General features: G+C 38.5%; 1 protein-coding gene across 1 annotated transcript in view; it reads right to left on the bottom strand.

Moving 5' to 3' along the window:
• LOC149267367 (4-alpha-glucanotransferase DPE2-like) overlaps nucleotides 1–26,710 on the bottom strand; it is a 125,989-nt gene that overhangs the window by 89,895 nt on the left and 9,384 nt on the right. The window contains 9 exon segments of the mRNA XM_089432399.1: nucleotides 22,783–22,884; nucleotides 23,347–23,466; nucleotides 23,649–23,687; nucleotides 23,859–23,937; nucleotides 24,174–24,370; nucleotides 24,500–24,629; nucleotides 24,941–25,068; nucleotides 25,239–25,294; nucleotides 25,498–25,642. Coding sequence (XP_089288525.1) covers nucleotides 22,783–22,884; nucleotides 23,347–23,466; nucleotides 23,649–23,687; nucleotides 23,859–23,937; nucleotides 24,174–24,370; nucleotides 24,500–24,629; nucleotides 24,941–25,068; nucleotides 25,239–25,294; nucleotides 25,498–25,642 — 996 coding nt within the window.

The following is a 26,710-nucleotide window of genomic DNA, read 5'->3' on the forward strand; positions in this document are numbered from 1 at the left end:
TGTTGTAAAAATGTATGACATAGAGGTTAACATAATTCTTGGTCCACCTTGGTTTAAAGAATTGGGTGTGTTCATGTTAAACATAGAAAAAAAAAGAAATTGATGTTTCTTATAAGGGAAAGATTATCACATTTCGAGACGTGACAATGAAGTCAAAATCGATAATGTCATCATCAGAAGACTTTAAAGATATTACATACCTCAAAAGAATCAAAACACAATACCGGAGAAACAAAAAGAGATTGAGGAGGTCATATCCAATAAAAACGAAGAGAAATCTCGTTTAAAAGATCATATCCAGAAACTACTTGCACAAGTCAAAAAGTGTAAAACTAAGAAGCACAAGTTAGAACAAGAAAAAGAAAGTTTTGACAAGAAATTCAATGAAAGTCTATCAAAGAAAGAAGAGGAAAATTTATGCTTGAAGGACCTTAACAAAAAATTATTAGAACAAATCAAGTGTTTAAAAGACGAGAAGCTTGAATGCCAAAATAAAGTTGACTCAGAAAATGAGGAACTCTTACATCTCAAAAATCATAATCAAAGTCTACTCACTCAAATTAAAAAACTTTAAAATGATAAGAAATCATTGAACAACAAATTAGAAGAATTTATCACGAAGGAAGTGTCGAAGTCTTCAATCCAAGTTGAAGAAAAAGATACGAACTTCGACCCAGTCAATATCACAACTCAAGAAGAAGAGAAACCTATAGAAGTTAAAACCAATTCAGATATTGCAATTCAAACAATGGAAATTCCAAGTGATGATTCAATAACCAACTCAACAACAATAGTACCTAAAGTAAATGAGGAAATTACCACACACATGATAAGGGGAAATCCAACCAGCAGAACTCCTTATCGACATCCGAACCATAAAAGCAAACAACTAAGTCAGTCTATATATTTGAACCATTCAGAACGAAAACAACAGATTTATGTTCTAAGGAATACTGAAGTTTTGGGAATCCATTCCTATGATAACAATTCATTACAAAATTGCAGTGATCGGAAAATTCCACAGAAGGTTAATCTAGGATGATCTGATCCATTCTCAGTCTAACAATTTTATCTATCACTCAGAGCATCATATCGTCTTGTATCAACAAAGATGAAAGTTCAGAGATGAGAAGATATTCGAAACGAGAAAAGAGATCAAGCCTTTCATTAGTAAGCTTTGAGGACAAAGATTTTTGAAAAGGAAGGCAATGTTATGAATAAAAATATATATAAAATAATACAAATAATGTAAAACAATAATGATAATAGATAATGATTAATTAATAACTAGTTAATGAAAAGGTATGTCCCTAAGGACAACCATTGGTGAAGAGGTACCTGCCTAAGGTATATAAGCAGTTCCTCACCATCATTGTAATCATCTCATATATCATCAATTCTTTTATCCAATATTCAACATACAGTTACTTATCCTACAATGGATGTTTATGTCTTCCAAGTCTTTTGAAGATTACTCCGTTGTGTATACGAACTTTGTCGTTACATTGGTATTAGAGAATTCCTTTGAGTATACGAACTTTCTATCAAATTTATTTCAAGTGTGTAGAGATCTATAGTTTTTCTTAAACAGGTCTTGAGCATTGGGTAAGTTTTTGGTTGGACGAACCAACTCTCAAGCAGATAGAAGTTTGAAGAACCCACATCGAATCATCCCAAAGGCTTATCATAAGATATATTTTAAAGGGAGTTTCCTTGCCATAGCTTGTAAATATTATCATTAATTCTTCAAATCTATCTATTTATGTGCTTTATTTGTCAGATCTAGCTATTTTAGAGCTTGTTTCTTGCTACCCAAGAGCGAAGGTGTCCTCACACTCTTTGGGCTAGTAGATCTATAAAAAAATACGATATATATATTCTAACCCCTTTGTATATAAATCATTTTCCCCTTGTATATATTTGGATCTCCTCTCTATTTTTGTGTAGATCTAAAGGAAGATCAAGGATTTGGCTTGGAAATTTTTTCATAAAAAAATTATTGTAGGTGGAAGCTTAAGGATCAAAGAGATAAATAATTTATATTTTTAAGTTAAAGCCTCACTTGTTTGTTGATCAAGCCACTATCGTCTCCTCTCTCCATTGCTTGCACGGATCCTAGACAACTAGGGTTTTGAGGATAATTTCAGGTTCGTTTTTTAAGAGAACCATCATTTGAAAGCTTGTGAATTAAGATCGAATTTTTTTTGGAAGTCGTCATCATTATTTTTGAAGCCTTTTCCGTTGGTCGCAAGCATAGGAGAGGTTTCTCCTTTCTTCTTATGCGAAATTTCTCCTCTCTTGGACGTCTAGCATCTTGACTGAAAATATTTTGAAGGGAAAGCTAATCTTTCTTGGAGGAGTTTCCTTTGTAAAATTTTCTCTATAAATTTTGTAAATAATATTTTTATAATTTCTTAGCTCTTTGAGGAAGGGTATTAGCTCATTGAAGATCATTTTTTTGTAAACCCTCCTCTAGATCTAAGTTCTCTCTTCTCTCTAAGAGGGTTTCAAATTGTAATAATAATAAAAGAAAAAATTTCTTTGAGGGAGCTTGGGGTTTCTTCCCCTTGGTATCCCACCTCCTCATTTGGAAGGAGGACCTCTTTGATGGTGGTGACTAACTTGTTAGCTTAGATTAGTTTCCTTTCTCTTTTCATCATTTAGTTGCATTAGCATTGCTAGATCTAATCTCATTTTGCAAGTTGTTTTATATCACTCATCACTCACTTGATCTAACTTGCTTTTATTTTCATTGAATAATTTCATTAGCTATTAGATTTAATTGGCATCTCCATTGAAGTAGCTTTATTTTCTTGATCTCATTGTCATTTGTAGTTCATCTAATTTGTTTTTGCTTCATTGCGAAATTTTCACTTGCTTCATTGATCATTAGCATAAGCTAATTTCATATTTGATATCATAATTTGTGCTCAAATTCCTAATTAATGAGTTGATCACTTACAATGGAATGGTATTTTGCTATTGATAATTTTAAGAATATTTCACTTTTGATGCATCTCACTCTAATTGTTATCTCATTTGAAGCACTCGATTAATTTAGTGTCTAAATTGCATTTTAGATCTCTCTAAAATTTATCTCCAAGCATAAGCTTGGTTGATAGACATCTAGGAAAACCTTCCCTAATTGTCATTCAATATCCTTAAATTTGAGTTTAGAACAAAGGTTAAAACGTATGACCTTGCAATTCTGTTGTGGTCAAGTCCCTTGTAGGAACAAAGGCACACTGGTTGTATTGAAGTCCTAAGAGGGTGTCGTTAATGAGGCCTTAGCCTTCCCACTTAGCCTTCTTGCAACCACCTCACTCCTTACCAAGTCGAAGGAATTGAGGGGAAGTCACACTATAGATTAGGCATATAATAAAATTTACCAAGACCACTTGATCTCACACCCTCACTGATAACATTTTCTCATTTTGCAATTGATTATAGTACAACTTGGATTGTGAACTTGTCATTTACCTCCATATTCTTGTACTTGTTAATTTCATTTCCATGTGCTCATGTTAATTGTCCTTTAACATTATATTTTACTTGAGCATCTCTTTTAAAGTACAAGCTCTCCTCTTACAAGTTCCATTTCAAATCTTGATGCTCATATCTCTAAGTTGTATGTGACCTATTTTTGCACTAACACTTGTTTTGCAGCTTGCTATTCTTGTAACTTGAAAATCATATCTTATTTGCAAGTATTGTGATTTTCCTGTGAGCATATATTTCTTGCAAGTTATATTTAAAGGTACTGGTCTAATCAATATTTGTCTTGCAGGATATCTTGCTGATTTCATTGAATCTATCTTGTTAATGTTTATATGGTCATAAACATTCATACTTGTTAAATCAATCTCTAATCCATCTTCAAGTTATATCGAATGGTGATTGCCTTCCTAGCAGTCTCCTAGGACTTGTTATCTTTAACAAGTTTTCTTTTAGATATCTTATTTAGGGACTGAACCCTTAGCATAGCTAAGAGAGAGCTTAAACGGAAAGAGTTGGGAATAGGTGACAGCCCCTTCTCTGAGTGTTTCACTTTAAGGCCACACTTGGTGGGATTGAGGACTTTTCCCACGTTTATCTACGTGTGCATCTTAGGTGACAACAAGACTAATTTCCAACCTAGGACAACGGAAAACAGCAATTTCCAACAACTAGAAATGTTAATTCTTTAATACCAAATCAAATCTATTTTATCTTAGCAATTTACACAAAACCCAAATAAAATTCTGAAACTGTTGTAAAATAAATACCCTAGTATTTTAAATTCAGAAAATTAATTTGCAGTCGAAATAACAAGAGAAATCAGACATAAAACAACAAAGATATGACCCTGAACAATCATGCTTGCTATAGGAAGAAATTGGCCTCTAAAATGCCTCAGAAATTCAGCCCCTCTTTGCAATAAATTCAGCCTCTTTACCCTTGTTGTATGATTTGTTGTATGGCCCTGTTCCAACACTATATATGGCACCTTTTTATGCCCCCTAACTCGGCCTCCTCAAGCCTATATGGTCTACACATGTCTTGGTTCAACTAGCTGCTAATTGGCTTATCTTCAGCAAATCACTTGGCCTTATTTCTATCTGTACTTGGCCCTGTCTTTCTGCTCCACTTGGCTCTTTTTGACCTCCACTCAGCAAAATTCTTGCTTCTCTTCAGTCAAATCTAACTACTCATGAGAAACTCTCTCTCCCAATCACTCAACACAACAATGTATCACTCACCCTTATACTTTTCCAAAGGGTGAATACCATGGGCCTCTACCGTGGATTATTAGAATACCATGGGTTTATACCATGAGTCATCGAAATACCATGGGTGTTGTTGACCACACTTTGTCAACAGTCCAAGGAAGCAGAGTACAAAGATGTGAAGAAAAAATTTCAAAGTTCAAAGTCATCAGCCAACACAATTTTATCATTGTAAACCCAATTTCTACAAGTTATATTGTAAATGATGCTAGTATGACCGTTTAATTACATAACAACACCTAGGTACTTATTTTGGCAAAGGATCTCATCCTAGGAAGTTTTTTAACATCACCGAATTATGTGTGTTTCTAAACACGGATAATCGGCAGAATTTTTCTTCCAGCTTCAAACCCAAAGCTAGGGTGGAATTCCTTGACAAGATCTTACGTGAATCTTAGTGTTATATCGAGTCTTTGTAAAAGTGTGTTTGAGAATAATTTTAGCACATTTGGCTAAAATATTTTATTACAAGCACACTTGGTTTCATACTAAATAATATTGTGTCGCAGAATTGGGTAAGTTGTTGAGGATCTGAGTCTAAACGCGGATTTCCCCTTTCAAGGTTTGATATTGTAATAATTTGATGTAAAAAATATTTTAGTGCATGATTACCCATAGTTAGACACCATGACTAAATTATGAGGGTGGAAAAATAATTAAATCCCCTCTAGTGTCAATTAATTAATTTTTCTGGCTAAATTAAATAAAAATCCTAAGCCAGAAAATTAATTAATTTTGAGTCAAAATAATTATAGAGAAATTAATTTCTCTCCAAGTGGAAAATAATCAAAAATTCGTGGGTCAAAGAGAAGTCAATTTTTGGAGGTCCCCCACCAAGGGAAAAATGGATATTTTAAAAAATTTGAGCCTTTGGACCTTGGTGGTTAAATCAAAGTCAAATTTTTTAGAAAATTAATCCAAAATATTAATTTTTGGATTAATTAAAAGTGGGTTTTAAGAAAAATTCGAATTTTTCCTCAAAATTAAAAATTCAACGATGGAGATTAAAAGATGATCAAACTATTTTCAATGGTCAAGATTATTTTGACGAGGATCAAGCCAACTAGCCATTATTTTTCACTCAGAGGGGTTTCTCTATACAAGAACCTATTGAGCTTCTATTTGATATCTTGGGATGATGTAATTCTTGAACGCTGGTATTGAGTTGTTGCTCTGTTGGGAACATTATTTTATCATAATAGAAAGACTTTGGGGTTCAATTCATGGTGTTCATCTTCTGTTGATCTACCGTATGTGTTAAGCTATGTGTGATCCTATATTATGTTGAATATTGTTAAATAAATTGTTATTTCATTTGTCGGTGATAAGAATATTCTATTGGTACATGTTATCTTAGGTGATTGGATTCACCATATGATCTAAAAATTTTACTTTAAAAAAAATTATAGAGATTTACAGGTACGCTAGCCCTTGGGCTCCAAGTTCACAGACTGTGGGGAAGAGCCGACTATGTTTGGGCTCTGAGATTTCATTGTGGTAATTGATTTTGCAAGAGGGTTTTGGCCAATATCTATTTTTCGAAATTAATTCATCCATTGCTATTTATTAAAAAAAATATTTCTCCAAAATTATTATTTTGTAAATATTGTACATTTGTAAATTATTTCTTAACCCATTTTATTTTGCAGCACTTGGGTATTTGGGGATTTTTATTTTTGTATATATATTTGGGGTTTGGCATTCTTTGATTCATTTTTGCAGGTGATAGCTCAAGGGTTTGAAGCAACAAATTTTTCTGGGCTATTCAACCAAGCAAGGAAGGTTGATCTAAGCCCTTGAGGGTAAGATATAGCCTCCCCAGCTTCCTCCAAGCTCAATGTCCAGCATAAGAAAGGGATTCGTCCAGCATTTGGCAGTGATTTGTGGCGAATTTTTGTGTTTGCAAGGGTCTGAAAAAAAAAATTAGGCCCCTAAGGCCTAGTCATCCTCCTTTTCTGCCCTAACTATAATTCGTCGAGGGCTTCTTAGGCCCTCAGCCTCCCCTTTAGCCTAGTCGCAGCCCCTTCTAAGGTTGGTTGTGGCCCTTGGTGGCCTTTTTCCTCAAGGTCGTAGGCCCTAGGGGCCTTCCCTTGTCGTCAACCCCTTTGGCCCCTCCTCTACTCCTCGGCCCCCTTGTTTTCCCTAGCCGCAAGCCTTTAGAGGCCTTGCCTTGCCCTTTCTCCCCTCGTCATGGGCTCTCGACCCCCCTTCTACCCCTAGACGTTAGCCCTTTTAGGGGCTTTTCCAACCCTGTGTTAGCCTTCTGGGGCTTAACGTTAGCCCTAAAGGGCTTGATCTCCCTTGTCGTGGCCTTCTTAGGCCTTTTCTTCCTCATCGTTGCCCTTGTTTCCCCCTTTCAGCCTTTCATTTGCCATTACTAGCCTTGGTTTGGGGTTTTCCTATCCCTAGCTTCTCATTCTAGCCCTCTCTCAACTATTATTCAGTCATTAATTTGATTTTTCATCTCTAACATTTGGTTTTGCAATAGTTTTAGAGCTAACTTTGTGGTTCCAGGTTCCCAAGTCCATTGGAAAACTCACTAGCCATCTACAAGGCCACTAGGCCTCTTGGTTTGCTCTCTAACCCTCTAGTTTCATCATTGTCCTCATTTCAATTCTGAAGTATTTTTGGCAGAAGTATATCTAAGGGCTAAACATATTTTAAATAGCCTAATTTCACTAATAATTCACCTAAGGCATTAAGAGTTAATCTTAAGTCATTTTGAGTGCATATAAGTGAATATTTTTTACTATATGTTAATTTCCATATCCGATATATATTGCATAAGGTCTGACAAAAAAATTACAATGGTGGTAAAAAGTGTTGGAAGTCATCTAATTTCACTTAGCATTTGTTTCTTGCATCCTGTGGATCTTGGATAATTGTTTAATTTTGTAATTGGGTGATTTTCTTATTGCTACAATCATATGTCTCTTAGCTGATCCATATTGCATTTCTGCATCATTGGCATTTATTTGCACTCTTGCATCAACACATACAAGTGCTCTAATTGATTTTATAATTATCTAATGAGATTGGCCTAACTAGTAACATTGTGATTAATGCCCTTGTTTCTCATTGCTGTCATTATTGATTGGATAAGTGAATACATTACTCATTGTTGAGTTAGGTAGCTCTTGTGGATTTAAGTCACTCTTAAAGCATCTTAATTGAATTTAATCTTAATTGTGTCCATAAGGAGCTAATTGGCATATTGGTGACTCATTGTTATAATCTTGAAGGTTGCTAATTGTGTTAAGGAGCATTGATCTTGTCAACTTGATCTTGTTTATCTCTTAAGCAATTGTCTTTTGGTATTATTGGCAACATTTCCTGGCACCATTTAATATGAGCACTTTCTCTTGTGGTGAAGATTATCATTTGTTCATTGTCTAAGTACTTTATTGTTTCAAATTCAAATCATTGTAATTAAGTACTTAAGAAACTTAATAATCTCACCTTAAGAGCACTCATTCACATCTTGCATTTGCATTCTAGGACTAGTCTCTTGCATTATTTAATTAACTTCCAAGCATAAGCTTGATTGATAGAGAGATAGGCCCACTTTTCTCATCTAACTTGAGGGGTATAAAACCTTTTTAGTGGTTAACACGGTGACCTTGCAGTCATTAGAACCACAGTCTTTGCAGTGTTGGGGGCATCGGGTGGTTAGAACCCAAGGGGAGGGATCATTAATCAAGCCATAGCTTGTTTCCCCTTGGTTTCTCTCTCACAACCTACTCTAGAGACTAGCTTCAAAATAGTTAAGAGGAAGGATACACTTACATAGGCATATAACATAAAATAAACCAAGATTTTGCATCTCACATAAATTGTAGGATTTGCAATTCATTTAGAATAGTGAAGCATCTTTAAGCAACAACTGTTCATCCGATGACTTGGTAAATAATCTATCTCAAGCAAGTAATTGACTCCATTTAAGGCACTGGTCTTCCACGATAATCTAATCAAATCATTTAACTTGCTAATTCAACCAAGTTGCTAGGCCATTCAGTGATGTTTCTCGGACTTGTTGGTTGCCAACAAGTCTTCCATCTTCATATTTCATAGGAACCACCTCCCATTGCTTGTTGTAGGGAGACAGGAAGAATGAAATGGGCAGGGATCAGAGTGACAGCGCCTGCCCTCATTGTCGCATATTGCCTTTACAATTTGGGCGACAACACGTTCTACCCAGAATATTGCCTTTAGAGAAATGTGACCAGATGTTTCCCTAATCTCAGATCTTCCTTGATTATTATACTGCTCTTTCAATTAATTAGGATCCTATAGCCAAAACAAGAAGAAGAAAAAATAATAAACGAAAAGAAGTTTATGAACTAGGGTGGAATCTTTCACCGCCGAAATGGACAGGGGAAAAAGGGGGTCTTAAAACCCTTAGAGCCTCAGGCTCAAAAAAACACAAATAAATGATCCAATCCAATGATGATCCAAAATGAATTCAACCCTCTTATATTTATTGATTTCCTAGAGGGGTCTCTTCTTCTTAAATGATTGAGTAAACTATACTACAAACCCAATTTTGGTTTTTTTGCCCAACTGCCACAAAAATCGCCCAGATTTTGGGGGTTTTCCCCTTTATCAATTACTATAGCCTACAGGGATTGATAGGCTACTTCGTCCCTTGAACAATTAATTTCTCAGGAACATTACACATTTTCTTGATTTTTCGTGTACACTGCTCGAAGCTCTAGGAAAATGAAGGCATGTTGTGTATGATGTAAGCAGTTATTACCCCCTTAAGGTAGGGTAGTTCATCTCCCACCATGGGTTGGGGCGTGCATGGTTTCCTTAATGATGTGGGGGTGTTAGTTTTTGGTAGCATCGGATGTGCTCTAGCCATGAAAATTGGTGGAGAGGCTAAGGCACATGAGTTCTAAAGAACCCATAAATCGTTTGGTGAAATTCCACCCGGATTGTATTTTATTAAAACAATTAAAATTTTTAAAGGGGTTCCTAAGTTTAAACTTAGGAAAATTAAAGTATTAATGGGTATTAATCAAAATATGGGTGAGAATGTTCTAGAAAGTGGATCAAGTCAAGTTTTTAATCTTAGTCGTTGATTAGAGACTTAATCTCGGTCATTGAAGTCTCAACGAGAAAAGTATAAGGAGGCTTGGGGTTCATTTAGAAACACACTGAGAGAACGAATTGATCTAGAGTTCGAAATTTCTGGGGCTAGGAAGCTGAGAAATTCGAACTAAGTGATCATTCTGCAGCAGAGGGGCAGGGATAGTTCAGGAATACTGAGCAGAGAGGCGGAAAGCCACTAGTGGAGGTAGCGCAACACCTAGAGGGACTGACGTTGGGCCAGTATGGGCCCACGCAGGCCTAACACTGAAAGAAGGAGAGCCAGCGCAGAGGAGAAGTTGCCCTCACGCAGAAATCCGAAATTTTGTCGGGGAGCTATGGGAACAACCAGGGAAGGAAGGTTGATGCAGAAGCTCTAGGAGGCAGAAGAGATAGCACAGAGTTGACGCAGATCCTGTAAGGCTGACGCAAGGCCTACACAGGGCCTGCGCAGAGATAGCTGGGGTTAGCCAGTTCTGTTGTCGGATCAACCAGAAACTACCGGGTGAAGTGAGGTAATCTCACTTAGTTTTTCGCCATTATATTTTTCCCTATGATTGGATTGTCGAGAGGGCATCCAACATTGTATTCAGAACTACTGCTTAATAATATAAAACCCTCTAAGTTGTTGCACCAGTTTTCCCGCATTGGGTTTTTCCAGGGACTATTTTGTCCAAAAATAACAGTGTCCTATGTATCTTGTTCTTTGCTCAGTTTCTTGTTTCATGTAATCAAATTAAATTGGTGTAGGTTGAAAAAGTAATTTACTTCAGTATTTTTCAGAAAATAACTTGATAATGTATATTAAAATCAAGTAGGAGAAGTAAATTCAGTTTTTTTGCAGTAGGGGTTCCTTGAGTGTAGGAATTTTCACAGGGGGCACTCATGGGCCCTGAGAAGCAGGGTGATAGCCATAATGATAAGGAGTAAAGCTCATGTTTGGCTTTTGCCCACGTGTTATTTTAATGTCCATACCATCTTTTGCATTTTATAATATTCTTTTATTTTGTTTCTTGCTTATGGCCATGATATGCTTTTAACATTCTTTTAGTTGCAGAAACCTCCAAGGCAAAATTTCCATGCCTGGCCCAGACATGTGGACAAGCGAAGGGGGTGTACCAGTGCCTTGTGGACCCAGAGAAGGAAAATGATGAAATAGGGCTTGTAATGTTTGGAGGGGAGTGAAAAGTATGGAACAAAAAAACAGGACCACGCTACCAAAATCGGGGTTTCCCAAGTAGTGCCCTTCCTAAAGCCATAGGCCAATAGGGGAGATCCCACGGGACTAGGATTGAGGATTAACCCCCCATTTTTTGTGAGGGAACCAAACTACGGTCAATACCTTTCTTCTTCCAAGTCACCCAATAATCAATATGCCCAAGAAGCCCAAGGAAAAACAAGCATAAGCACTCGATTACACAATAAAAAACATACCTTTAGGATTGGAATGTCCACCTTCAAACATATTCTCTCGACAAATGGGCAAGGGAACATATGACTAATTCAAGGAGTGGAGATCAAATAGCACAATACATCGGCTACATCAGTGGTTGTCACGGGTCGCTAGCTATCGGCTGAAGAGATGTCTAGGAGGAAAATTCTTCTATGGGGTCTGTTAGCACTGCTATATAATTCAGCATGTGGAGGGCCAAATATCAGCTTGACCGTGTTCTTGGTGCTTAAGGGAGCTCGTAGCATTCTCTTTTTCCTTCCTCTCTCGGTTTTCCCCGCACACTCTTAGCCCTCTATCTCTCTGTTTTCATTATAACTCTGCCATCCTGTTTTTCTTCTGGCCCCCGAGCGCTAAGCTGCAGTCTCCATATAACCTAATCATATAGCTTGGCGCCATCGTTTTACCCTCCCTCGATCTGCACCATCGATCGCCCGTGATCTAGCGATCAATTCTCATTTGCCCGCGCAAGTTAATCCTCTCGCATGTTTTCCGCCATCCCGACCATCCATTGGAGATCCGACAGTGGACACTCCTCCCCGTCGCGCGACCTGCGCGCTTGTTAACACGCGGGGGGCGGCGGTATTAGCCGGCCACGTGGCGTTTTCTTACTGCATCGCGCATTGTTATACGGATACCACCGTTGCCCGTGAGCGGTGCAGGGAAACCGCCCACCCGCTTTACCGCCATTCTCCCGCCATTTAAACTTTGTACGTCTCCCGATACCTCTTTCTAACGCGATCTCCGCCGCCCAATGGCTGAGATTTTTTCCCAGGCTACTCCGCCTCCGGCATGAAATCTGCATTCCTCTGTCTGCCTTGAGCTCCCAAAGGAGAAAGCAAACGATTAATTACCTGTACCTGCACAGTTAAAGCTCCAACAACTGCAACTAATTAACAGAATGACCGAAGGACAAACAGGACGACCTCAAGCAGTGAAGATCATTTATCAGGCATGGAGTTTCATCCATTATTCACTCTACCTGTTCAGGAAGGACTACAGAGCACCAGACAAATCAAATTCATCCATTAATGCAGTCAAATTGTATTAAAGACCATATCTAAATTGTAGATGCGATTGGTGATTCATTATGATCCCTCCATGCATAGCATAGCAGAGATATTTTGTAATCAACCTCTATATAAACTCAGAAGACAGAATGTAGGAGATTGATGCGTGTTAGATGAATATCATTCTGTTGCAAGCTTCAACTTCTGGAGACTGTAACTACTTTGTAACCTGCAGCGTCTGGTCTTCATTTCCAGCTAATACAAGCTTCATTTGCTGTCAATTGCTCATTTTCACTTCTTCTATGTTCCAGGCTGTGCCTGTCACGCATTTTTCATTTGCTATAGATGTTTAGCATTAGAAGGGCTGTCATTCCACCTCTGTGTTAGAATCTAGTTAGTATTATCGAAATTGCTTGCAAGTTTCTGTTGTTTAATGCATAGAGAGTTGTCATCCTATCTGTGTATTAGAAACCAGAATTACAGACCTTTTAACTGGTTGCAGCCGGCCATCACAGGGTCCTGTGCATCTGCTGGTGTGGTCAGTCGTCTTCATCATCACCTTAACCTCAAACTGTGAGTAATTGGTGGTTAAAAGCCTTGTAGTCTGGGGGTGTTCACCCATGTCTAGGGTCAATCATAGTAGAAGTGGTTATCTAGTTTGAATATGCAGCGTTTGTTTCATTCATCCACAATTTATCCAACATTTTGTTGAGTTTATAATGTTCCCGAGCATCACTGATATACAACCTAGGTGAGTTTCTTGGGGTGATAACAGGGTCACCCACTTTTGGTGGATAACAAGCCTAAGGCATCACACTCAACAATGAAGGTTTTTGTGAAGTCAGGTGTTGCCAAGACAAGAGTTGTCCACATAGCCACCTTTAAGTTCTCTCAAAGCTTTGGTTGCTTCATTAATCCAAGAAAATGCTTGCTTCTTCAATAATTTTGTTAGAGGTGCTACTATTTGACCATTATTTTTGACAAACTTGTAGTAATATCTTGTCAATCCTAAGAATCCTCTAAGTTTCTTCAAGGTATTAGGGATTTCTTTGATTTTGTTAGGATCCACCATGCCACCCTCATGTGATACAATATGACCCAAATATTCCATTTCTTGAACCCCAAAGGCACACTTGGTTCATATAGTTGTTGCTCTTCCAATAGTGTTAATACCTTGCCAACACATATATGCTCTTCCAGAGATCTGTTGTAGATAGTATGTCATCAAAACATACTACTAACACAAATTTCATAAGGCTTTGAAGATAGAATTCATCAACCTTTGAAATGTTGAAGGCATATTTGTAAGTCCAAATAACATAACCAAAAACTCATAATGGCCTTCATGTGTTGGAAAGGTTGTTTTGGGAATGTCTTTTTGTCTCATTCTGATTTGATGATATACAAAACAATGACCCAACTTAGTAAAGAAAATTGCTCCATGCAATTTATCTAATAATTCATCAATGAAAGCAATAGGAAACATATATTTATTTGTTATTTTGTTGGGTTGTCTCAAATATGAACACACATGCTGTGAACCATCCTTTTTGATAACCACCATCATTGTTAAAGAAAAAACATTCTAGATAGGTTGAATGATGTCCGCCTCTAACATTTCTTGAACCATACACTCAATCTCACTTTTCTATGCATGTGGATACCTATAAGACCTAATGTTAGGTGGTACACTTCCAAGTTGCAAATGAATAGCATGGTCATCATATCGGGCAGGTGGAAGACCCTTTGACATCTCTCCAAATACCTCAGAATGATTGTTGATTTTGGAGATCCACTTGAGTAGAGGACATAGATGTTTGAACATCTTGTGATACATAATTGTGCAATGACACCTTGATGTCCCTTTTATAGCAATTTTTTCATGCTATTAGCGCTTATCACTTTAATGGGTTTCCCTTGGATACCTCTAAGCTCAATTTCCTTTCCTTCTGAGAAAAATCTTATGAAAAGATCTCGAAAATTTAGGGCCAATGTTCCAAATGATTGTAACCATTGGACCCATAATACAACATCAGCGCCACCCATTTGAATTACAATCATGACACTAACCAACAGATACTCTCCCATATTCAGCTTAATATTATGGCACTTCCATGAACAATTTATGGTACCTCCATCTGCAATCGATACTTGAAATTTTGGTGTTGGATATGCCAAGCAATTAAGAGGTTTCGCCAATTTGTAATTAATAAAGTTATGGGTACTACCTAAATAAATCAATATTGTTACCTTTCGCTTTTTGATATATCTTTCTATATTGAGGGTTTGTGGAGAACTGATGTTGGCCAATGCATGACAAGATATTGTTGGAGTAGCCTCTTCTAGCTCTAGACCATTTATTACTTTTGTACTCAGTCTGCTCCTGGCATGTGTTGGACTCGTGATTGTCATTAGACCAAAACCCACAGGCCTTAGTCTACCTACAATCCCCAGAGTTTGGATCCACGAGAGGCAGTTAGTCCATGTTGCGAAACACACATGGAGTGTTGAACCCCATGTCCAACAATCTCACCCCCCCCCTCCAAAGCGTGACCCGGGTGAGTTTCAAACTCGAGACTTGTTTCCCTAATACCACTTGTTGGACTCACAATTGTCATTAGACCAAAACCCGCAGACATTAGTCTCTACTACAATCACTAGAGTTAGGATCCATGAGAGACGGTTAACTCCATGTTACGAAACACACGGAGAGCACTGAACCAATTTCCAACAGCATGATGTCTGAGGCTGATTCAACCATTTTCCATTAGTCTGGCCTAACTTCTGCTCATTCATGAACAGAATATAGCATGCTTGCACCAGGCCAAGGTCTTCAAGGAGCTGCTCATTTGTATGCTGGCAGTTCTACTATAGATTTATTTATATTGGCCCAAGTACAGGTCAGAACTTTCTACACAGATATGTCTACCTAACCAAACATTCAGGGTTGCATTCATTTCTGCCCTATTGCATATCAACACCCCAAGTTGTCCAAGTTCTTTTGTGGAAGACAGACCTTTTATTCTTAAGGAGTACTCAATCTTCCTCGGAATGGGCTGCATTCTTTGCAATACAAATGGACCATGACCAGATCTAATAGCTCACTAGCAATGATGGCTTCAAGTTCATCAAATGACTCATTTGGGCTCTGCATCCATATTAAAACCTTTGTCACAGCAGCCCGAACATAGACACATACATGCTATAGTGGTGTGCACTACCACCATAAGGGATGCTAGCATACATACAATAGTATCTTTACCTGTTGCAGCCATGGATGATGGTAATGAAGCAACCTTCCCCCGAGTAGCTTCAGAAACTGAACCATCTTTGCCACTGCAACAGATTCTCAGGAAAACCATGACTCTGTAAATATTGGTGAGGGTTGAGGCCATCCAGAGATTTACAATCATGGGGATGCTGCCACCTAATCCTTCTCTATTGCTTGTTTCCCTGAATAACCTCTGCCTTTGTGGAATGACCATCAGTACTTGAGTATGGTTATTGGCAGCAGAGATGCCATTGTTTTCAGCAAGCCTATGCTAGTAGATGAGCACCAAAACTCCTTGTAAAAGGGCGAGAGCCCTGGACAAGAGGTTTCTCGCTGACTCCTTCCTGTTGTACCATTACCATATTTTCCTCCCATCCTCCACTAGTGCCACCACAACTGTCTTCACCATATCTTCAAAATATCTCCAGGACACCTATATTGCTATCACAAAAGAATTATGGGTAACAGGAATTTCCACACAAGTTTAGCGTGAATGTGGATTAAGTAATTCTATTTTTATAAAAGTAATTCTATTTTGTAATTCACTTCAGTAAAAAAAAGTGAAAATCTTGTATTTATTAGTTTTGCCTAAAAGTGTATCTCATGCATGACTTAGACTAGGAGTAATCTTAAAAATAGATTTTCCACCAAAAGTATAAGGATAGGACAAGGCAGAGGCTTTCAACGTACACATGAGCAGTTGAGTAGACTGACAGAGAGAGAGAGAGAGAGAGAGAGCAAACAACCAGGAAAGAGACGTTTCCTATTGATTTGGGGTAGCATCGGATGTGCTCTAGCCACAAAATTTGGTGGAAAGGTTGGGGCACATAAGATCTCCAATACCCAGAAAGGATTTGGGCAGATTCTAAACAGATCAGGAGATATTAAAATAATTAATATTTTTAATGGTGTCCCTAAGTCTAAACTTAGGGAAAATAAAATATTAATGTGTATTAATATGAATCTGTGTTAGAATGGTCCAAAAGACATGAATCAAGCCAGATCTAATCTTAGCCGTTGATTAGGGACTTAATCTCGGTCGTTGAGATGTCAACAGAAAAAGTATAAGAGGAGGTTTGAGGGGCACTTGGAGAACACACTGAAGGAGACCAGTCAGTTCAATTTCTAGAGCAGGGTTTGCTGAGAAATTGAACCAGTGGTCTGGAGAGCAGTTAGGAGGCAGCAAGTACGGAACAAAGAGACGGGAGATCAGCACAGAAGAGGCAGACGCAAAGCCAAAGGAAGCCACGCAGAGGCAGCAAAGACTGCGCAGAGCCAAAAGGGCTTGCGTCATCCATGCAGAGGCTGCAAGAGTGACGCAGAGGCCCAGAGAGGCTACGCAGAGCCTCAGTAGGCTGACACAGAGGATTTCAGACTGACGCAGAGAGTTTCAGGCTATAGCAAAGGTCAGTAGGGCCTACGCTGGGTTTAGAAAAGTGCTGGAAGTTTGTCTATCTGTGGGTAAGCTAGTTTGGCACCCTGTTGTACAAGAAAATTGCTAAATAATAAAATCCTCCCTTGCTGCACCGGTTTTCCCACATTGGGTTTTTCCGGGGACATTAGTCCAAAATAACTGTGTCAATGTGTGCATATGTTTGTTTCTGTATTACGGTGTGATATCTGCAGCAGTATTTATTTTAATGTTTGTTGAAGTAATTTCATGAATAACTTATGATGAAATAAGTAGGAAAAGTAAATCAGTTGCTGCAATGATAGAATTTTCACATGGTATCAGAGCAAGTAATCAGAGACAGAAAGGGAAAATCAGTTATGGGTCGAGACCACGATGCAGAGGCATCCACCTCAAGGGACTCAAGCAGATTTTCAGAAGATTGCACAAGAGAGAGAGATTTCGATTTCTCTATGTTGGCTTCCAGGTTGGAAGAAGAAGTGGTGTGCATGACTAGTGCTGCATCATCAAAAGTATGGTATATAGACAATGGAGCCTCATGGCATATGACGGGAATCAGGGAGTGTTTCTCAGAATATCGAGAGGAGAAGATGAACTTTCAGATCACCATGGAGAACAAGGCAAAGTGTACTCCAGTAGGAAAGGGTACCATAGTTTTTGAGACAGAATCGGGAGAGCGGTTCCATACCACAAATGTGCTGCATGTGCCAGGATTGGGGATGAACTTACTTTCCGTGTCACAACTACAAGGCAAGGGCAATGACGTCTACTTCATCAAGGAAAAGGTATACATCAAACACCCGAGCTGGAAAAAGAAAGTGCAGATCGGGATCAAAAGTAATCGGTTGTACAGATTACAACTAGAATCTCCAATGGCACTAATAGGTCAGTCATGGGGACAAAGACTTGAACGAACTATGGTACAGGAGGATGGGTCACTTGCACCATGGAGCTCTCAGAATTCTCAGGAGCATTGTAACAGGAGTTCCGGATCTGAGTACGGAACGAGATGATGTATCTAGAGGATGTGCTCTAAGAAAGTATGCCAAGGCAGCATTTCCTAGGAGCAACCACAGGGCCAAGAGTGTACTAGGATTGATACACTCAGATATCTGCAGACCTATGTCAGTCAAAGCTCTCAGCAGTGCTGAGTATTTCCTTACCTTCATTGATGACCACTCGAGGAAAACTTGGATCTATTTTCTGAAAACCAAGGATGAGGTTTTCTGTCGATTCAAGGAGTTCAAGGCTCTAGTGGAGAATTTGACAGGTAAAAAAATAAAAGTCTTGCGCTTAGATAATGGTGGAGAATATGTCGATAAGGACTTCATTGATTATTGCGCTAAGGAGGGCATCAGAAGAGAGTGGACAGCTCCCTACAATCCAGAGCAGAATGGGGTGGCAGAAAGGAAAAACAGGACTATTGTAGAAGCAACTAGGGCCATGTTGTATGATCAAGATATGCCAAAATTCCTGTGGGCAGAAGCATGCAACACAACTGTCTACGTTCAGAACAAGACTCCTCATCGGGCATTGGGCAAGATTACTCCAGAGAAAGTCTTCACTGGGAAGACACCTGAAGTCAGTCATTTCAAGATATTTGGGAGTTTGGCATATTGTCGCATACCCGAAGAAAAGAGGAAGAAGTTGGATCAGACTGCAGAAAAGGGGTATCTGGCAGGATATAGCGAGAATGCTAAGGCATACAGGATCTATCTTCCAGGAAGCAGGAAGGTAGTAGTACGACGAGATGTAAAGTTCATGGAGGACAGAGCTTTCAGAAGATCTCGCGAAATGCCTTCCAAGGAGCAATCGAAAGAGGATCCGTTGGTCATGCCTCTTCAACCAACGGAAGTGAAGAATCCTTCCTCAAATCAAGAAGATTCTCAGGATGAGGAAGAGGAGCGAACAGAAGCAGCGGTTGGCAAAGAAAGAACCAGCAGGGAACTTCGTCAAATTCTTCGTGATATAGAGAACTTCATCAGAGAGCCAAGGAACAGTAAAAGGGAGCGAAAACAGCCAGACAGGTATCAGACATTAGTAGCTCAGAATGGAGAGCCTGCCAGCTTCAAGGAGGCAGCTCAGCATCAGGTCTGGCTAGATGCGATGGTGGAGGAGTATAACTCCATAATGGTAAACGATGTCTAGGAGGTGGTGTCAAGGCCTCAATACAGATCTGTGGTAGGTTCAATATGGATCTACAAGATCAAATATGCTGCAGACGACAGTATTGAAAAATACAAGGCCAAGTTTGTGGCTAAGGGATATGCTCAAAAGGAAGGGATTGACTATGAGGAAACCTTCGCCCTGGTAGCCAGGTATACATCTATTAGGACTGTGATATCTCTTGCAGCCCAGATGGGATGGGAGATCCATCAGATGGATGTCAAGACGACATTTCTGAACGGGGTAATAGAAGAAGAAGTATACATTGAACAACCAGAGGGCTTTGAAACTCATGAGAAGAAGTCTCATGTATGCAGACTGAAGAAAGCCTTGTATGGACTGAAGCAGACACCAAGAGCGTGGTATGGTCGAATAGATGGCTACTTGCAGAAGATGGGGTTTGTCAAAAGTGACGCGGATCCGAATCTCTACTATCTGGTTGTAGAAAGCAAGCCACTTATCTTAGTATTATATGTGGATGATCTCTTCCTGACAGGATCATCCAGACTCATTGAAGACAGCAAGAAAAATCTAGCCACAGAGTTCGATATGAAGGATCTGGGACGAATGCTCTATTTCCTAGGGTTGGAAGTTTGGCAGCAAAAAGAAAAAATCTTCCTTGGGCAAGGAAGGTATGCTACAGAAATCCTGAAAAGGTTCGGGATGGGAGACTGTAGACCTATGGCTACGCCAATGATCACCAACTGGAAGAAGATTGATGCATCAGAAGACAAGGATGTCGATCCCACCCTATACCGACAGCTCATAGGGTCCCTAATGTATCTAGTCAATACCAGGCCAGATATTTGCTACGCTGTCAACACCCTCAGTGAGTTCATGGTGGAACCAAAGAGGGCTCACTGGGCAGCAGCGAAGCACATTCTCGGGTATTTACAGGGAACAGTTGATTATGGGCTCTTATACAACAAGGGGAAGGATATCAGGTTGAGTGGATTTACTGATGCAGATTAGGCAGGAAGTTCAGTGGATCGGAAAAGTACCTCTGGGTACTGTTTCAAAATTGGATTAGGAATAAACTCCTGGTGCAGTAGGAAACAAAAGTCCGTGGCTCTGAGCTCGTCTGAGGCAGAATATATGGCAACAAGCACAGCTTCGTGTGAGGCCATATGGCTTAGAAAACTGTTGGTAAACCTATTTAGAAGAAATATGGAGGTGACTAGGATCATGTGTGATAATCAGAGTTGCATCAAACTCTCTGAGAATCCAGTATTTCATGATAGGTCAAAGCATATTGATATCCAGTGTCACTTTGTCAGAGATTGTGTCCAACGAGGAGCTGTACAGTTGAGCTACACTCCTACAGGGGAACAAGTGGCAGATATCCTCACCAAGGCCCTTGGAAAGTCAAAATTTGACTACTTCAGGGAAAAGATGGGGATGGTAAAGAACCCCTTTCAGAAGTAGTGTGTTAGCAGCATGAATGAAGAGGGAGTTGTAGTGCAGATGCAGTGTTGGGAGAAAGGACCAACAACAGCACAGATGCAGAGGGAGTTGTAGTGCAGATGAAGTGTTGGGAGAAAGGACTAGCAACAACAAGGATACAAATGAAGTTGTCGTACAGATGCAGCAGTGGCAGTAGCAGAGTCATGGGCAGTAGTACAGAAGGCAACAATGCAGAGGATGTTGGGCAGGAAGACCTAGCATCAGCACAGGTACCGATGCCGAATGATCAGAGTAATACTCAGTGAGAAGTATTGTTAGAGCACAATCCTCGCTAAGAGGGAGTGTTAATTTGGGGTAGCATCGGATGTGCTCTAGCCACGAAATTTGGTGGAGAAGTTGGGGCACATAAGATCTCCAATACGCAGAAAGAGTTTGGGCAGATTCTAAACAGATCAGGAGATATTAAAATAATTAATATTTTTAATGGATTCCCTAAGTCTAAAAAGTTTAAACTTAGGGAAAATAAAATATCAATGTGTATTAATATGAACCTGTGTTAGACTGGTCCAAAAGACATGGATCAAGCCAAATCTAATCTTAGCCATTGATTAGGGACTTAATCTCGGTCGTTGAGATGTCAACAGAAAAAGTATAAGAGGAGGCTTGAGGGGCACTTGGAGAACACACTGATGGAGACCAGTCAGTTCAATTCCTGGAGCGGGGTTTACTGAGAAATTGAACCAGTGGTCTGGAGAGCAGTTAGGAGGCAACAAGTACGGAACAAAGAGACGGGATATCAGCACAGAAGAGGCAGACGCAGAGCCAAAGGAAGCCACACAAAGGCGACAGAGACTGCGCAGAGCTAGAAGGGCCTGCATCATCCACGCAGAGGCTGCAAGAGTGATGCAGAGGCCCAGAGAGGCTGCCCAAAGCCTCAGTGGGCAGACACAAAGGGTCTCAGGCTGACGCAGAGGGTTTCAAACTGACGCAGAGGGTTTCAGGCTGTAGCAGAGGTCAGTAGGGCCTACGCTGGGTTTAGAAAAGTGTTGGAAGTTTGTCTATCTGTGGGTAAGACAGTTTGGCACCCTGTTGTACAAGAAAATTGCTGAATAATAAAATCCTCCCTTGCTACACCAGTTTCCCACATTGAGTTTTTCCGGGGACATTAGTCCAAAATAATTGTGTCAATGTATGCATATGCTTGTTTCTGTATTACGGTGTGATATCTGCAGCAGTATTTATTTTAATGTTTGTTGAAGTAATTTCATGAATAACTTATGATGAATAAGTAGGAAAAGTATATCAGTTGCTGCAGTGATAGAATTTTCACATGAGCAGTTTTTTCTAAAAGTGTATCTCATGCATGACTTAGACTAGGAGTAATCTTAAAAATAGATTTTCCACCAAAAGTATAAGGACAGGACAAGGCAGAGGCTTTGAACGTACACATGAACAGTTGAGTAGATTGACACAGAGAGAGAGAGAGAGAGAGAGAGAGAGAAAACAACCAGGAAAGAGACGTTTCCAAGCAGTGCGCAGTTCCGTACAGCCATACAGAACAATCTCATGCAGTCTTATGGAAATCTGTACAGTCATGCGAACAATATGGTGATCCATACGGTTGTACGGAATCTGTACCACAAGCAGTACAGCGGCTATACAGTTTATACAACAGGACTGAACACCAAAGAACTGTTGTTTCTAATTTTTTTCAGCAGTTGAAGCAGCCTGTAGAAGCTCAAATTTAGAATGATTTCAGTAACTGTGTGATGCTGTTTTTTGGGCAGTGTTTGGAGGTTTTGAAGAATGAAAAGCTATTTTGAAAGAGGATATCTTTGTATGTGTGAAGTTAAGTTTTATGCTTCTGCTATTTGATTTCTAGCTAGTGTGCAATTGATGCTATGATCTGAAATTTAATTTCAGCACTAATTGAATTCAGAAATCTACTTGTTTGATTGAGATCCTAAGGACATCTGTCACCTGGGGCTTGAAATTTTCAAATGTACAAATTTAAAAATATCCATGTTATTCTAATCAAAAATGTTCATCCTAACATTGATTTTGATCGACTTCACTAACATTTCACAAGATTATAGCAGAATAATTTTATAACCTTCAAAGTATACATCAACGTCAATAAGAAAATGCAATTACACTGCATTTGAAAACTATAATAATTATAAAACACATCTAATCATGTTTAAACAAGGCACCTTTGCTTTAGAGGGTTTAGAGAAGCGACCCCATTGACTATTATCTGATGTCTCAAAAAAATCTCGGAGAAAACAAAATGCTGCATACGGTTCCAGCCAGGCCTGTCCATTAGCCACAGAGAAGAATTAAATGTAAGAAAGAAAAATTATAAGAAACATAGAATGCCATGATTCCTTGGTGCTATACCAAATCACCTATTATATTTGCATAATATTAGATGCAATCAATGTGTTAAAATGGCTACTTGTCTAAAAGAAAAAATAAATTGCTTTTTAACAGAGCATAATTAGTTTACAATCTATTAAAGATCTACTACTTTTTTTCACATTAAATCAATCGTCACCGGTGTCAGTGATCACCTCTGTCTAGGCACCTGAGTACAATCCAGGGTTATAATTCATGACAAACTTACATAGAAAGAAATTCACTCACAAGCAACTCATTACCCTATTACCAAAGTAACAAAGATGAAAGATACCTAATAATTTTATAAGCAAATGATACATAAATCAACTAACTTGAATCTATCAATATAACTATGCTAAATTCCCTCCTTCAGTCACCTTATTCTCCTGGAAGAACTTCTGGAAAGCATCTGAATTAAGCACTTCATCTTTCTCTAAGTAGAAAATCTTCTTAGCAATTGCTAGTTTTGCAGCCATGGTGGCTTCATAATCTACATCCTGTGCAAAATCATCCAATAAATAGAGGTTTGTATATAATACATGGAGGAATCCTAGCATGGATACATATGTGTAGAAAGCTGAAACAGCAAATAAAAACTACACCATAGAAATCAAGACGCGAACACCTGCAGCCTAGAATTATGTCCTGACATAAAAAAACACCATTTACTTGAACTGACCTTCAAGTCAAGGTTCTCTCTGGCTTTCTCTATCTCTTGCTGCAAACATGAGAGAGATGTTAAAACATTCTCATACAATCACATAAATAAGAAGATAAGGTTCTGTGTAATTCGAAATATTTCGTTAACAACCAACCATATGGCAGTTCTTGCAGCCTCTAGCATGACCAGGAATCTCACTAAGAACTTTAAGGTTTAAATAATCTATACCTTTATTTCCCCAGGTAGCTTTTGTGATAGAGCTTGTACCCTCAAATATAATGGGTGCAAGGCAAACACAGAAAGAGAGCTGCAAATGCCACTCAATCAAAAACCATTTAAAGGAACTTGAGAGTTAATGAAGTTATCTTAGTGAAATCTCTTACTAAAAACTTGCGTGCTGATCTTATTTATTGTTTTAACCAAAATATTCATCATGCAACTGTCTTTATCAGAAAAGTCTGTGCAACAAAATAATAAACTCATGATTCTAATGATAGCTTATAATTTCACATAACAATTTGAATTCTTCCCCAGTCTATGTACCTGTATGGGTAGGAATCCCACCACATCCTATGAACAGAAGTATCATTTACTGGAAGCAACTGAACTAAATGAAGACCAGATTTGACACACAAGTCAACAAGTAACTTCAAGTCAAGAAATTCACCCACTCCAATGTCTTCATTTGTTCTAAGAGAAAAAACTGGAATTGCAACTCCAGCACCCCGCCAGGGTGTTTCCTGCAAGAAGAAAAGAAAGCATTGCCATCTATAAATTTAGCATCAGTTTATATAATTGTCATTATTTTTCTTCAACTGAAATTTGTTGAAGTTAATTCCTTAAGGATTTTATAAAACATATGACCTTACCCTGAAGCTTCCATCTGATACAAAAATCATTGTAGCCAGTCTCCCTGAAACAGAATCCCAGCTAAGCTCTCTATCAGAACCAACTTCAGGAATGATCTTCGTGCCCTTTTCCTTAAGAACATACTTATATGTGGCCTTTAATTATTAAGGAAAATACTAAGGGAAAGAGTTACATTAAAATAAATCGACTCAAGTTAACCGTGTCCATGATCATGCACATTCCAAATAGAATTTAATATTAATCAATAATTTTTCAGATATATTGTTGAGATAATTTCAGGTGTGGCATACACCATAAGAAGGTATAAGCTAGCTGATAGGTTGTCATTGAATGTTGAAATCATCACACGTAAAAGATAGATGATAAACAAGTGATTAATACCTTACCACTTGAAGCATAGCTCACAATACAAAATGTAATTATCAGTATTGAAAGGATATCTAATTGGAAACTCATCCCTTCTTATTGTGCAATCTACCTGCCAATAAGCATCTCCAAAATAAGAGAGTCTAACAGCTTCTTTCAGCTCCCAGTTTCCTAATGCCAATGCACTACCAGTTAAGTACACCTGCAATACACATACTTTCTTACTTTAGGACAAAATAGAAAACTAATTGTTAAAGACCTGCATTGCCTGAAAAAACCAGGAACATCAAATGAAAGTTAAATTTTTTTGCCAGCTCCATCTAATGAATATGTTAAACTATTAGACAAGTACATGTTCATTTTAAAACTTACAGTTTTCCCCCTTTCCAATCGTGGGCAGCAAATTCTGAAGCGAACAACAACAGAATCTATCACTCAAAAATCACAGCTGTCAGAAAAGGTTGGCATAATAACATATACTAGTGAAAATTGGAAAAAGAAACAATGTATTCACTTCATATAAAGCACTACTGACGTAACTAAGCCTAAGAATTAACCCATGATATAGACTGCATTATCTCTGTAGAAATTGAACTCGTATCATAAAGAGAAACTAGTTCTAAGTTCTAACCTTGTACATTGAAATTCTCTGCAGAAAAATGGTCTTCTTCAATATTTGTTTTGGTATCCTCAAAGTTTTCTTCATTCTCATCTTGGTGAAAGATGGCTTTCCGAAAGGCACTTCTAGAAAGGAGGGATTCTGGGGCCGAACCATCCTGGAATAGAACTTAATTTTTTTAAATTTAAGTAGACAAATCATTAGTTTCCAAAAGTGTCACACCTAGTTATCATGGATGACCAAAATAATACATATTTCTTGAGCAGTTATCAATGAATAACAACAATAGATAGTTTCCAGCCATCTAGGATTGAATCTTCCAAATGTAAAAAATTGAAATCACTAATACCATGTACCGAAGGGTCAAACTTGTTAAGCAAAAATAAGATTTCATACAAACTTATTAAAGAAACGTTAGACCCTTCACAAGATAAAAGGAACACATTGTCATTATAATTTGCTCAGTTTCATTCTTTAGTCACCTCTACATTCTTTATGAATGAATGCTGCATATCACTATCAAATTTTGCTCATAACTTAATTTCCAGGGCTCGATGCATATTTCCCACTGGAGTTTGAAGTTTGAACCTGGGTCTTTAGTGTGGCGACACCTGCTCTCAACCACTAAACCACAAGCCCAATTCACTTTCTAGACACCTTTACTTGTCTTACTCATTCCTTAAAACGAATGTTCCAATGTCATAAACTACCAAAAGTATGTTCAGCAGAATGGATTCAATTCATAGAAAGGACAAAGTTTGCCCAAAAGTAGGTAACATAATCAACACAAATTATTAAAAATATATAAAAGCTGAAAGTATTCTCATCAAATATTTAGCATTCTCAGAAAGACAGATTTCTTTGAGTGTCTAATACATTGAGCCTCGCATCAATTTTCTGACTAAAATTAACAGTATCATAATGGTAAATTTACATTTAAACCTTATCAACAATTTCCTTCCCCTCAATTTTCAACATCCAATCATTGTCTCTTGACTGAAAGCCTCTCATTGACAAAATTATTTAAAATTACAAATACAGATTGGTACCTTCCAACCCTGCACTCGCATTCAAAGTCCCAAAACCAAGTGCAACCCTGGAGGCACTTCGGAAGGTTGCCCATTGTCATCACAGCAATCCTCTCTCCACTTTAAGGCGATGTTCCTCGAACACAAGAGGGGAAACCCTCAAAGAAAAGGTTTCTGATAATAGAAATTCATTGGAA

This window comes from Pinus tabuliformis, chromosome 6, assembly GCF_031772625.1.
Source record: "Pinus tabuliformis cultivar Carrire ecotype Pingquan chromosome 6, CPIR1, whole genome shotgun sequence".
Lineage (NCBI taxonomy): Eukaryota > Viridiplantae > Streptophyta > Pinopsida > Pinales > Pinaceae > Pinus > Pinus tabuliformis.